This window comes from Etheostoma spectabile, chromosome 15, assembly GCF_008692095.1.
Source record: "Etheostoma spectabile isolate EspeVRDwgs_2016 chromosome 15, UIUC_Espe_1.0, whole genome shotgun sequence".
In the NCBI taxonomy this organism is placed as follows: Eukaryota; Metazoa; Chordata; class Actinopteri; order Perciformes; family Percidae; genus Etheostoma; species Etheostoma spectabile.
Window position 1 is genome coordinate 24,086,893 of NC_045747.1, and position 14,199 is coordinate 24,101,091.

The window sequence follows — 14,199 nt, forward strand, 5'->3', positions numbered from 1 at the left end:
TTTGTACCAGAAGTTCTTAGGCCTGTCCAGGTGCTGTTTGGCATATTGTAGCCGTGCTGTTTGGTGCCATTTACGCCTTAAGGCCTTTTTTTCTGGCAACCCGACCCTGCAGCCCGTTTTTGTTCAAGTGCCTCCGTTATTGGGGATCTTAAAAACCGTCACACCACTTTCTTGCAGTAAATCCTGTATTTCCGCTGACGTTCCTTGAGGGTTTTTCTTTGCATCCCGACCTATTTTCCTTGCAGTTGAGGCTAAAAGTTGAAATAAAGTTGAAATTTGATACTGAAAGATAATTCAGTTTTTTACAGGATTGGAGTATATGTCGTTCTCTGCTATAAAAGTATAAACGTTTGGTGCCCAGCCCTATATTTGAGTTTCAATCTGATCAATATGATTGGTTACTTTTGTCAAGCAAGTGATTTTTATCACACATAAACTGGAACCAGTTTCTCCCTCAGAGGCAGGAAATCATTACACAAACCTTTGGTCTGCTTTTCCAGTAGACGAGACCAAAGCAGTTTATGGGCTAAAACATGTGAAATGTAACGATGACGTTTAACCGCCACGCCAACAGTAACCTGACCTCTTCACCATCCAACCAGATGCTCCTAAGTCTCCGGACTCGCTCAACCGGACGTCGACCAACCAGCGGCGCATCGCGGCCCTGGAGCGCCAGCTGAACATCGAGCTCAAAGTCAAACAGGGAGCCGAGAACATGATCCCCATCTATGCCAACGGAGGCACTAAGGTACTGGGTGGGGGGGGGGGGGCAGTAGCTCAGTCCGTAGAGAGGGGTTGGGAACCGGAGGGTTGCTGGTTCTGGACCCCGTATGGACCATAGTACGGAGTGTGGACTGATGGCTGGAGAGATGCCAGTTCACCTCCTGCTAAGGTCCTGAGCATGTGTGTGTATCTCAGGCCTGTGTGTAGTGATTACTAACAAAATAGAGTGTAAATTGTAATTTCCCACATAGGGGATTAATGGGGATCCATGGGGACCAGGTGCACTTGAGCAAGGCACCGTACCCCCCCAACCGCTCAGGGCGCTGGTTCGGCTGGCAGCCCACTCACTCTGACATCTCTCCATTATTGCATGTACAGATCCTGACCGTGTGTGTGTGTGTGTGGTGTGTGTGTGTGTGTGTGTGTTGTGTGTGTGTGTGTGTGTGTGTGTGTGTGGTGTGTGTGTGTGTGTGTGTGTGTGTGTGTGTGTGTGTGTGTGTGTGTGTGTGTGTGTGTGTGTGGTTTCAGGACTGTGTATGAAAACTAACAAAGTGTGGACGCAGAGTGTAATTGTAATTTCCCCATTGGGGATCGATAAGACACATTAAAATTAAACATTAAAATTAAATTAAATAAAGAGTATAAATTAAATGAAATGTAATTATAAAGTTCTCTCAGGTCTAATTCAGAAGCCTGGTTCAGACATGTGTTTGAAAATAAGGTGAAAATAAGTTCACAAGCTGTAAGATTCTCTGGGACCAGAATGGGTTCCTGTCCGGGGTTTTATGCAAAGTTTACAGGAACCAACAGAATGAACCAAAAAGCTGAGAAGACACCAAACTATCTGAGGAGATTTGCATGGACCCAATACCGTGTGCACAAACTATACTGCAAAACGGTCCTTTGTCTAAACAACGTGGCAGACAGACTTATAGTATCAAATCATTGGAGAGTTATCTCAAGCATCATCACAACTGGCCAGTGCACGCCCCCCTCCCCCCCCCTCCAAAACCTACTATAATTTCCTTTACATAAATAATTACTTTACATCAATTATTTTATTACAAGTACTTACTTTTCAGTATTTATGGTCACGGGTTAATATAATTTATATTATGCTTTATTACTCGAATTAAACATTCAATTTAATACATGTTTTGGTCATGTTCCAGGTTAAGAGAGTTTTGGACATTCATTTTTTCAGATCTTAAATGAAGCCTTTGGGTTAAATCTATGGAGCTAGAACAGTGACAGTAACCTGTGGTGTTGAAAATAAAATTTGGCATTGAAACAACAAATATCGGCATTGAAAACTGTTGAACCGAAGCATAAAACACAAACATCAAAATGTAATAATCTCATAATCCTATGGTATTATTTCACTTTGACGTTTGTTTGCATCGTGATGGGTTTTTCAATGTCAATGTACATTTTTTCTTGATGTCCGTGTCTTTTCAAAGACAGTTTTTTTTTTACGCTGTCAAGATTTTTACAATGTCACTGTTTCAGTTTCAACTCTCTGTCCCTGTTTTGGCGTAGGGAGGAGGGGCCTGAGGGGAGGGATAAAGGGGGCGTGGCTTGTGGGAATTTACATAGGCTACTGGCGAGAGACCACACCTCCATAGGGATCCTGCCATTTTTTCACACAGAAGCAGGCTGGTTTAGTGTTAACTTTTAATGTAGTTTGTCAGTGAATGCGTCCAGCCTTTTAGTGAGTGTGTGATTTGCCTAGAAACCTGTTATGTGGAAAAAATGGCCGATATGAACAGACTTATTTGAGATTTGGAGGTTCCAGGTGAACGTGTGGAAGACATAGCAGATATGCGGTTTTAACAACTCTGGGAGGATTCGTCTGGAGGTGCGGTCTCTCGCCAGTAGCCTCTGTAAGTTACCCGTAAGCCACGCCCCCTTTACCCCTCCCCTCAGGCCCCTCCTCCCTACGCCAAAACAGGGACAGGAAGTTGAAACTGAAAACAGTGACATTGTAAAAATCTTGACAGCGTAAAAAAAAAAAAAACTGTCACTGAAAAGACACGGACATCGAGAAAAAATGTACATTGACATTGAAAAACCCATCATGATGCAAACAAATGTAAAAAATGAAATAATACCATAGGATTATGAGATTATTACTTTTTAATGTTTGTGTTTTATACTTCGGTTCAACAGTTTTCAACGCCGATATTTGTTGTTTCAATGCCAAATTTTATTTTCAACACCACAGGTTACCGTCACTGTTCTAGCTCCATATAAATCTACAACCTAGCCCCACATTGGCTGTGTTTGGGGTGCAGGGCGATGATATTGACATGTCCCACCGCGGGGAGAGAGTTGTTGCTTCTGAAACCCTAATAGCACGACGGAGAATTCTTTTGGAGTGGAAATCATCTACACCACCAAAAGCCTCCAGGTGGCTTTCTGACATTACGATGTTTCTAACATTAGAAAAAAAATCAAATTCTCCCTCAGAGGTACATCTAAAAATTGTTTACAAAACTTGGGACCCCTTTACTGACTTACTTTGAAGGACTTAGTTCTCTTCCCTCTTCGTAACTATTGGGGACACGGGATTGGAGGAGCAAAAAGACCACATTATACGTTGCCGGGAGTAACAAAAGAAAGGTATTGCAATTGTATTGTGTATATACAAAGTGTATTGTATATTTGTTTACTTTGTGTATAATTTTTTTTTTTTTTTTTTAAATTGTTATTTATCATTTATTAATTAATTATTTAATTTTCCTCGGCATAAGGGGTTGTTGGGGTTGGAGTGGGGTTAATAGAAGGGTGTCTTGTTACAAATGTCATTTTACTGTTGCACTGTACAATAACCTTCTCTAAAACAATACAAATATTTTGAAAAAAAACAACATTCAATTTAATTTTAACGTCACTCACACCGCGATATTGTTTCTTGTATCACGGCAAAACACCTTTATTTGACGCCATTTTGCTTACTTTCAGTCTACCTTATAATCAGTGTCTATGGTTTTGCCTGTATTTCTAGCGTGTTTACTTGTGTGTTTGTTTTTTTACTGTTGTTGAAGAAGAAAATGCTGCTGTTGTAATAAGGAAATTTCCCCGTTGTGGGATGAATAAAGTCAAATCTAATCTAATCTAATCTAATCTAATCTAATCTAATCTAAAATGGGCACCGTAGATTGAGTCAGAAAAGGCACAAATTGCTGCGGCAAAGTTCACCAGAACACAACAAAATTGAAATTTTCATCAAAAGTGGAGATCTCACCCCCCCCCCCCCCCCAAGGTTGAACCTAAAGGTAAGCCCCATGATCTCAAGACACTTTGCAGATAGACTAGGTCTAGACCACACTCTATCGTTTACAAAGACTCAACAAATCCAATGACTTCCCCAAGAGCAAGGAATACGTCCTTTTAGGCAGAAACAGGAGGACAGACCCAGGATCTTTGAGGGTGGACATCTGTTGGGGGGTGTGATGAACAGTGGCAATTATGGTAATAATAAAGATAATGGAACCATGACTAGAAATAATAGTGGCAGTTCAGGGCGTAGCAGGGCGTAGCAGGGCGTAGCAGGGCGTAGTAGGGCGTAGCAGGGCGTAGCAGGGCGTAGCAGGGCGTAGTAGGGCGTAGTAGGGCGTAGCAGGGCGTAGCAGGGCGTAGTAGGGCGTAGTAGGGCGTAGCAGGGCGTAGCAGGGCGTAGCAGGGCGTAGCAGGGCGTAGCAGGGCGTAGCAGGGCGTAGTAGGGCGTAGCAGGGCGTAGCAGACACTAAAAGTTTGTTGATCAGAGAAAATAATAGGAACTCAATCCGTGAGCAGGAGGATCTCGAGATGAAATGAGACCAGTACTGTTAGGGAATTCATTTAAAAAAAGGCCTTCAAACATTTGTTTTTAGCAAAGCTTTTGGTCCCTTTAGACGTTTTTTATTCTCTCTTCTAAGAATAGCTTTAATTTCTTTTTTTATTCTTTCTTTTTTGTTTTATTTTTCTCTTTTTTACCTGTAGCACTTTGAGATCCATTGATGAAAAGTGCATTGTAAATAAAATGTATTCTTATTTTTATTATTATTATTATTATTATTATTATTATTATTATTATTTTCTGTGGAACTCATCTGGCTAAACCTTTAACTCTTAACCCTAAAAAATGCTGTTGCCATATGGCAACAAATTATTTTTCTTAGTTTTTCTCACAGTAAACCATATAAAATGCATTGTTTTCTGTTTCATTGTGTAAGTGGGTCTTTTGAAGTGTTATTAATGTGTTGACTTCACATAACCAGGAAATGCTCTTTGCATATTTCCCGCCCCTTTTCCGGACATGTGCCACACTAGAGCTCAGATTCCAGGATCAGCCAAAATGTGGTTATTTTTCTTAATTTTAGAAGCATTTCTGTGGAAAAAAAAAAAAAATCAACTGTTATCTGGGGTAATTAAACTTTTAATTTGAATCACTTAAACCTGTTAAAATGCCATGTTCTTCTGTAAAAGACTCAAAGTAATGTGTTGCCATATTTGCATAAAAGTTGAATTTATTTGGTATTTTTTCAATGAAAGCATGTTTTTAAAAAATAATGGATTTCTTGGCACTTTCCACAAATGCACGCCCCTTTAATTTATTTTTTTTATTTTTTACAATTGCATTATTTAACCAACCTGGAGTCATAAAAACACATCAAGACATTGTTACCATGTTTAAAAAATAATTCATGCAATAGAGGGTTAACACTGCCAATTCTGTAATATTTCAACTGGTCTCTGGTTTTTCTGTCCCCCCCCCCCCCGCAGGACAAGAAGCTTTTCCAGTCGGCTCAGCAGATGCTGCAGGACAGCAAGACCAAGATCGACATCATCCGCATGCAGGTCCGGAAGGCCATGCAGGCCACGGAGCAGTCCGAGGACAACCAAAGTACCTACTTGGTTTTTTTGTTTTGTTTTTTTAATCCTCACTCTCATCTTTCAACTCCTCTTTCATCCCACCTGTCATTCAGTCTCTTACTAAGCTTATAAGCACTGCATATTTCATGATGCGCTCGCTGGTAATGGATCAATCCGTGCCTCAGAACTTCCCAGTGTACGGTCTTCCAGTCAACACACACACACACACACACACACACACACACACACACACACACACACACACACACACACACACACACACACCACACACACACACACATACACACACACACACACTCCATTACAGCCCTCTCTCTGTCAGGTTAGAGGCGTATTGACGTTCCTGCATCCGCTTGATGTTGCCCAACAACTAAAAGCCATGGCTCATTGAGCAGAGGTTACAGAGGAGGCAGGACTGATGCAGGGAGCCAGGAAGGGGGGCGCGACTGAGACGGACTGAGTCAGAGATCACGACGGAGTCAAGTGGAAGTGTAGGAAGACGGAGTCTGGGAAGAAAAGCCAGAAGGGAAAAACACAAAGCTTAGAGCAACAGTGAAAGGAATGGAAAGGACAGCGAGCTGATTTAGGCACAAGCTTTTGTTTCTTTTATTTTTCTCTCTTCAGCTTTTTTGCTTTAACCCTCCTGATGTCCTCAAGTCAAATTTGACCCCTTTAAAAAATATCTATATCGGAAATATGGGTTTCTTTTTAACCAAATTACCACAAAAAATGGATTGGATTCCATACAATGTTCTTTGCATATACAACTGACCACTTTCATTCCTCTGATCTTAACGATTAGTCGAAATAATTCATAATTTCTGCTTTTTTAACTCAAATATTAGGTATAATTCTATATAAATGAGGGTTATTGACCATGAATTCCAAAAAGTAGTAAAACTAGTAAGGTGGTGTAAGTGAAAACTAAAAAAAAAGTCTGAAAAAGAGACAAAAATGTCTGATTTTGGTCCCTTTTTGACCCAGGGGGTGACTACCCAAGGGTTAATGTACCTTTTTAAAGCGACATTTTTCAAGTCTGGTGGTATCTTGATTCACGTAACTTTGGGCTTGTGGAGAGGATACATTAAAACATTAAATAAGAAGGGCTTTGGAACTTAACTTGCCATTCAAATGACCTTTTTCTGTTTCCCTTTCTGCTTAAAGAGCTTTATATTTGTACTTTATATTTATTTAAGGGGGGGAGGAGACCCCCAGCTCCCTTCTGCTGCCCCCAAGTGGCCAAAATGATTGCAGGTTTAAGAGGAAATACTTGAGTCAATGAAGCATTTCCCTAAAAAGGACACACACATTCATGTGAAAACAAATTCTCTCACACAAGAAAAACCTCAAGGATCCCTGTGACCACATCTGAAACCAGTTAGTTTCCATGTGCATGTTGCTGTGCACAAGGCTTTAAAGGTCCAGTGTGTACCGTGTGCAGTTGTTCATTATCAAAATCGGTGTTGCTCGTTCACAAACTCGTCCTTTTTCATGAATATTTACCACCACCATCATCAATTCCAAGTATTCCTGTTGGCTTGAAATTTTACATTTGTATTCACATGAACTGGGGTAGACGCTCCATATTCATGCTCCATCTTTAAATACATTAGCCGGTGAGGGACATACAGGACGTACTGCTCCATCCTTTCCATTCTGCTGTAACATGATAAACTCACAGCTGATGCTAACGCTGCTAAAGGGTATCACTGCTTCTCGGCCCCGGCAGGTTAGAAGAAGGAAACACGGCTAACGTCAACGAGACGGTTTGCAGCACTCGTCATAAAATTTCACAATTGATAAAAATGAAACGTACGGACCTGATCGCCGGATGGAGACGTGGATGACATCTTGGCTTTTTGAAGCGTGAGGGCTACCGTAGCTGTAATATGTCCTTTGAACTTAGTGGCACGAGAGAGTTGATTACGATATATGATGTCAACGCTAGAAGGGAGAGATACCCAAACATTGGACCTTTTTAAATTGGTGTTAATTTACCTGCCAAACGTCAATTCAAAAATGAACTTTGGCTGGTACGATGTAAAGTTACGAGCCAATTCATCTGGAGATGAATAAAGCAAAGCGACTGTTTAAATCGGCAGGCTGCAGAAACCATCCGACAAGTCGGCGTTTACTGATTGGTCTGTTCTCTGGCAAGACATTTGGGGGGGTTTGGTGTGTTTTTGGCTTGGAAACATACAGAAGAGCTGAAATGAAGTAGTAAAATTGGAGGTATTTTTTGATTGGTTAATGTAAATGTATATGTTTATACTTTATCTGCCAACCATCAACCCAAACACATATTTTTAAAGAAACATGGATGAATAAATGTTTTCCGCGGCACTCAGGGGCGTCTCAGGGGGACTGAGTATCCAGGGCGCTCATGTGAGGGGGGCCCAAAAACAGCTGTGGATTTTTTTTTTTTTTACAGGAATTTTGTGCCAAGCCCTTGGCAACGCTCATAATCTGTCTTATTTTCCCTGGAAAAAAAGTAGCTGGTGCAAAATCTGATTGGCTGGTGACTTTGAAAATGGTTCTAGCCATGTTTTTGCTGTCCCCTGTTGCCGACTTAACCCGCCACTGTGTCCCAGGTACGCATGACGGGGTGGAGCTGCGCGTGGAGGAGCTGTGGCATCACTACCGCGTGGAGCACGCCATGGCCGAGGGAGCCAAGAACATGCTGCGCCTGCTGGGGGCGGGGAAGGTCCAGGACAAGAAGGCCATAGCTGAGGTCAGGGGGCCGGCGGGAGGCGGTTTCATCTGAAAACCTTCTTGGTTCAATCCGCTGGTCCAACTAGGGCTAGGGCTGGTCCAGCTAGGGCTAGGGCTGGTCCAACTAGGGCTAGGGCTGGTCCAACTAGGGCTAAGGCTGGTCCAACTAGGGCTAAGGCTGGTCCAACTAGGGCTAGAGCTGTTCCAGCTATGGCTAGGACTGGTCCAACTGGGCTAGGACTGGTCCAACTAGTTAGGACTGTCCCAGTTAGGGCTAGGGCTGTTCCAACTAGAGCTAGAGCTGTTCCAACTAGGGCTAAGACTGTTCCAACTAGGGCTAGGACTTGTCCAACTAGGGCTAGGACTGTTCCAACTAGGGCTAGGACTGTTCCAACTAGGGCTAGGACTGTTCCAACTAGGGCTTGGACTGTTCCAACTATGGCTAGGACTGTTCCAACTATGGCTAGGACTGTTCCAAATAGGGCTTGGACTGTTCCAACTAGGGCTAGGACTGTTCCAACTAGGGCTAGGACTGTTCCAACTAGGGCTTGGACTGTTCCAACTAGGGCTAGGACTGTTCCAACTATGGCTAGGACTGTTCCAAATAGGGCTTGGACTGTTCCAACTAGGGCTAGGACTGTTCCAACTATGGCTAGGACTGTTCCAAATAGGGCTAAGACTGTGCCGGCTAGGGCTAGGACTGGTCCAACTAGGGCTAGTAATGTTTTTTGTATGTTTGTGTGTTTACGTGTGCAGGCTCAGTGTTGATAATGTGTGTTTGTGTGTGTTTGTGTGTGTGCGTGCAGGCTCAGTGTTGATAATGTGTGTGTTTGTGTGTTGATAATGTGTGTGTTTGTGCGTGCAGGCTCAGTGTGGTCTGAGCGAGTCGACCCAGCGTCTGGACCTGGTGCGCTGCTCCCTGGAGCAGCGTCTGCAGGAGCTCCCCGAGGACCACCCCAAGGCCTGTCTCATCAAGGAGGAGCTGGTGCTCGCCTCGTCCTCGTCCTTCAGCGCCCGCCACAGCACCCCCTACGTCCACAACCAGTACAGCACCCTGAGCAAGCCCTCGCCGCTCACAGGTCGGTCTCGCATGGAAAATAAATCTAAATGATCAAGGATGTTGAAGAAAAGTCACAAAAACATCTGAAAGAAGTGACAAAACAAAGCTTCAAAAACATAGAAAAGTCACAAAAAAAGCTTCAAAAGCATCAAAAAGTGACAATAAAAAGCTTCTAAAACATTAAAATGTGACAAAACAAAGCTTCAAAAACATAGAAAAGTCACAAAAAAAGCTTCAAAATCATTAAAAAGTCACAAAAAAGCTTCTAAAACATCAAAAAGTGACAAAACAAAGCTTCAAAAACATTAAAAACGTTATCGCCTTTCGCCGCCTTTTTGTCGCCTTTTTGTCGCCTTTTCATCTTCTTTTCGTCGCCTTTTCGTCGCCTTTTCATCTTCTTTTCGTCGCCTTTTTCGTCGCCTTTTCATCTTCTTTTTGTCGCCTTTTCATCTTCTTTTCGTCGCCTTTTCGTCGCCTTTTCGCCGCCTTTTTGTCGCCTTTTTGTCGCCTTTTCATCTTCTTTTCGTCGCCTTTTCGTCGCCTTTTTTGTTGCCTTTGTCATGGCCTTGTTGCCATGGTAAATGCAGACATGCAGGACTATGGTTAGAGCTAGACTACTTGTCCAATCTGAGTTTCTGTTGACAATTAAAACCACTTTTTGAACACATGTTCCACCAAAACAAGTTCCTCCTCGAGGCTAGCTTCAGGCAAGCGTTGTTTAGCATCTTAGCCTGATGGCTAAAATCGTTCCTTCAGAGACGGCTGTTTTTGAGCACTGATCTTTATGAATTAAAGGGCCTTCTCTTCCTTCCAGGTACTCTCCAGGTGCACCTCCTGGGCTGTGTGGGGCTGCTGGAGGTGATCCCGGGGCGGACCAAAGGGAGCCCGCTGGTTCTTCCCTCGTACTCTGCGGCTGACGGACGCTCCTCCTTCAAACTGAGCGGCCTCTACAGCCGCAGCTCCAGCAGCATGAGCCTGAAGATCCCCGGCAAGACCGAGGAGCTCTCCTGTAAGCCTTTCAGCTCTTATTCTGAACAGATGCCTTTCAAATCAGGGCTGTAAATCAAAACATGCAATCACGAGGAAATACTATATCTTTGGATAATGATACAGTATTTGCGGATATCACAAAGTCTGCCACAATACGATTTGGACTTGATTTCATTCAGGGCCCTGCGACCGATATTACATATATAGAACTGACAAGTTGTCCAATTAGAACGAACCCAAAACACAAGTGCTTGATCGAGGGCCCGGTCCGACCCGGGCCGCGGTCAAATTCAGGCTCATGCTGAGAATTTAAACTCTAGTCTAGCATAACCGACCCTCCTCCAAGGCCCTCTGAAGGAGGGTCTGGCTACTCCAAATAGCAAAACATGCTCTGGTTAATTGGCATTTCTTTAAACCAATCAGAATCGTCATGGGCGGTGCTGAACTCCGCTAAGAGCCGCTGCAAAATAGTCCTGCAAGGGAATTAGGCAATTTTCACTTGGACAATCAACATAGAGGAAACACTGGGAATCTTACAGATGGGTCAATATTTTCATTTTGTGTCGGTAATGCTGGATTGTTGAGGATTAGATCGATCCAGATCGATGTATCATTACACCCCTACTTTAACCCTGGTGTTGTCTTCACTTCGGGACCCTCTCGTGTCCCTCGGGTCAAACTGACCCGGGACTTATTTGGGGCTTTAAAAGCAATTCTGAAATAAAATTTTACTTTATAATCCATTAACAAATATGGTCTTTATCTCAATTTCAAACACTTGAGATAACATCTATGTTTAGGGAATGCATCAGTCTCTACTAGCACACTATTAAACATGGAAGTGGGGTTTTTATCATAAGGTTATAATTCATGTTAAAAATCCACTATGGAAACAACATAAGTGTCATATCCAGAATAATGTTCTGAACTGAATCAGAAATACATGTTTATCACAGGAAATAAGGAAAGGACGTTGATGTTCAGATAGAAAAAATGTAACTTGAACCATTTTTCTTCCTGTAAAAATTTGAAATGGGTCAATTTGACCCGAATACCATCCGAGGGTTAAATGATCCTAGTTTACAACTACGTGGTGGACTTGTATGCATGCTGTTTATTAGATGCTGTGTGTGTGTGTGTGTGTGTGTGTGTGTGTGTGTGTGTGTGTGTGTGTGTGTGTGTGTGTGTGTGTGGTGTGTGTGTGGTGTGTGTGGTGTGTGTGTGTGCGTGCGTGTGTGTGACAGCGGAGGTGAGCGCCGTGCTGAAGCTGGAGAACACGGTGGTGGGTCAGACGGCGTGGAGGACGGTCGGAGAGCAGGCCTGGGACCAGAGCTTCACTCTGGAGCTGGAGCGGGTAAGACTCCGCTCACGCTCACTCCGTTAGAGCTTGATTCAACCGTAACGTGATGCTCCACACGCAAAAAACTACACCACAGACACATTCTTGGATAGGAGGGAAACAACCTTGGGTTGTTTGTATTTCAACCAATCACAGGGGCTGACGGAAGCGACGGCGGCTCTGCAAAATAGTCTCTTGAAGGAAGTTGTTCTGGTGGAACATCTGCACCCCGCTAAAGAAAACTCCACATCCAGTATTAAATGAAGTTAGCTGTTGACGCAATACAGTAACATAAGATATTTAAATCAGCTGATACAAGGTTACACCTCATTATCTCTTACCAGTAAATCACCATGTGGACTTGGTCATCAGCAATCCCACTAATCAGTCCCAAAAGAAATGCCCTAAGCATGTTCTTTACAATCATGCCTTGTCGCATCCAATTGTATTTCAAAACTTCCCATTTTCAGTGTGTAGCTCGAGGGTTGTTGTTGTTTTGAAGGGGCAAGATTAACCTTCACTAACAACATAACAGCAACATAATTTTAGCTCCTTGGTGTATTCGACTGTTGGTGTGTTGTTGTTGTGTGTTTCTGTGTACAAAGCTGCCTATAGTGGGATTAATAAAGTTGTTTTGAACCTGAGTGAAGGTTGCATTGTGTGTGTGTTTGTGTGTTTGTGTGTTTGTGTGTGACTAGTCCAGGGAGATGGAGATCGCAGTGTACTGGAGAGATTACCGCTCCCTGTGCGCTCTCAAGTACCTGAAGCTGGAAGAGTTCCTGGACAACCAGCGGCACCGAGTCCAGCTGGAGCTGGAGCCACAGGGGCTGCTGCTGGCCGAGGTACAGGACACACACACACACACACACACACACCACACACACACACACATATACACACACACACTAGGCTTGAACCGGTTACCGGTTTCAAGTTATACGCGGTTTAAAAAAGTCAAAACCACTAAAATCTTCTGTCAGCCATTTCTGCGTATAAGCTGTTTTTATGTATCTCCAAGGACAGAACGTGCACTTTAGAAATCCCTCTCCTCACACACACACACCACACACACACACACACACACACACACACACACACACACACCACACACACACACACCACACACACACAAAACTAATAATTAATAGTGTTTATTGATCCCCAGTGGGGAAATTACAATTTACACTCTGTTTTGTTAGTGTAACTACACACAGGCCTGAAATATACACACACACACACACACACACACACACACACGCTCAGGACCTATTCATGCATTAATGGAGAGAGATGTCAGAGTGAGTGGGCTGCCACCGAGGGACCTGGACCAGCTCTTTTGGGGGGTACGGTCCCTTGCAGTGCCCAGGAGCTACCACACCCCATACTTTGATCCATAAGGGGACTTGGACCAGAGACCCTCTGGTTTGCAACCCAACTTCCTACGGACTGAGCCACTGCCCCCCCTAAGGGATCATCTAGACCATTATCTGGAATTAATGGACTTAAAATACATGACGACTACTACTAAATAATAAATGCATCAATCCCTTCCTGTAGTTTTTTGTTTTAACATGTCGTTTGTGTTTTAGGTGACTTTCTTTAACCCGGTAATAGAGAGAGGCCGAAAACTCCAGAGGCAGAAGAAGGTCTTCTCCAAACAGCACGGTACGTCCACGTGTTCACACACAGCCACAGATCTAAAATAGAGAGTATCACTTCACTGGTGAAGGAATCAAAACGGCTTGTGTTTTTACACGTTAGTTTCCAGAGCCCCGAGTGTCATTCAGGGTTCCTGCTGGTCTCATTCAATTCAGATGAATTTGAGAAACCTAGACTTGGCCCTTAAAGGGGTTCTCCAGGGATTTAGTATTACACTCCCATAACATTGGGAGCCCTACAAGACAAAATTGGATTTGGTATGTCTCCAAATTCGAAGCAGCAGAGGCCGAGATATCCTGGGTTTTAGTCCATGATATGGTTTAAATCCTACATTTGCCTTAATGCAACTACAGAACTAAGCTCAGCACCATGGTGCATTCTGCTCCGCCACTCCTCGGACTTGGAACGCCCCCCCTGACCATCTGAGGGCACCACAGACTATTGAGACTTCTCAAAAAGGACTAAAAACATGTCTTTTTAGCAGAACTTATGAGTTTGCACAAAAATGTCGTCGCACTATTTATAGATATTTTACACTGATGTTTTTTACCTCGCTTTTATGATCTTACCTGTAGCACTTTGAGAGTTGTTTAAATGTAAAGTGCATTACAAATAAAATGTATTATTATTATTATTATTATTATTACAATGTGTTCCTTTAAAGGACAATTCCAGTGCAAAATGAACCTAGGGGTTAATAACACATGTGTACCGAGTCGACCGTTCTAATCAAATGTGTCTGTAGCTTGAAACAAGCTAGTGCTAACCGCTAAATTACTTTATAAAGCTAGGAGTCGGGGCATGGAGGAAGTAAAAAACAAATCTCTGTTTTATACCA

At 43.1% G+C, this 14,199-nt stretch overlaps 1 protein-coding gene across 1 annotated transcript in view; it reads left to right on the top strand.

Annotated features, from left to right (window-relative positions):
• Positions 1 to 14,199, top strand: part of pkn1b (protein kinase N1b) — a 42,310-nt gene that overhangs the window by 14,203 nt on the left and 13,908 nt on the right. The window contains exons 3-10 of the mRNA XM_032536421.1: positions 603 to 748; positions 5,491 to 5,611; positions 8,193 to 8,332; positions 9,179 to 9,392; positions 10,188 to 10,382; positions 11,608 to 11,717; positions 12,401 to 12,544; positions 13,292 to 13,367. Of these exons, the coding sequence (XP_032392312.1) occupies positions 603 to 748; positions 5,491 to 5,611; positions 8,193 to 8,332; positions 9,179 to 9,392; positions 10,188 to 10,382; positions 11,608 to 11,717; positions 12,401 to 12,544; positions 13,292 to 13,367 (1,146 nt within the window). The remainder of the gene's footprint in view (positions 1 to 602; positions 749 to 5,490; positions 5,612 to 8,192; positions 8,333 to 9,178; positions 9,393 to 10,187; positions 10,383 to 11,607; positions 11,718 to 12,400; positions 12,545 to 13,291; positions 13,368 to 14,199) is intronic.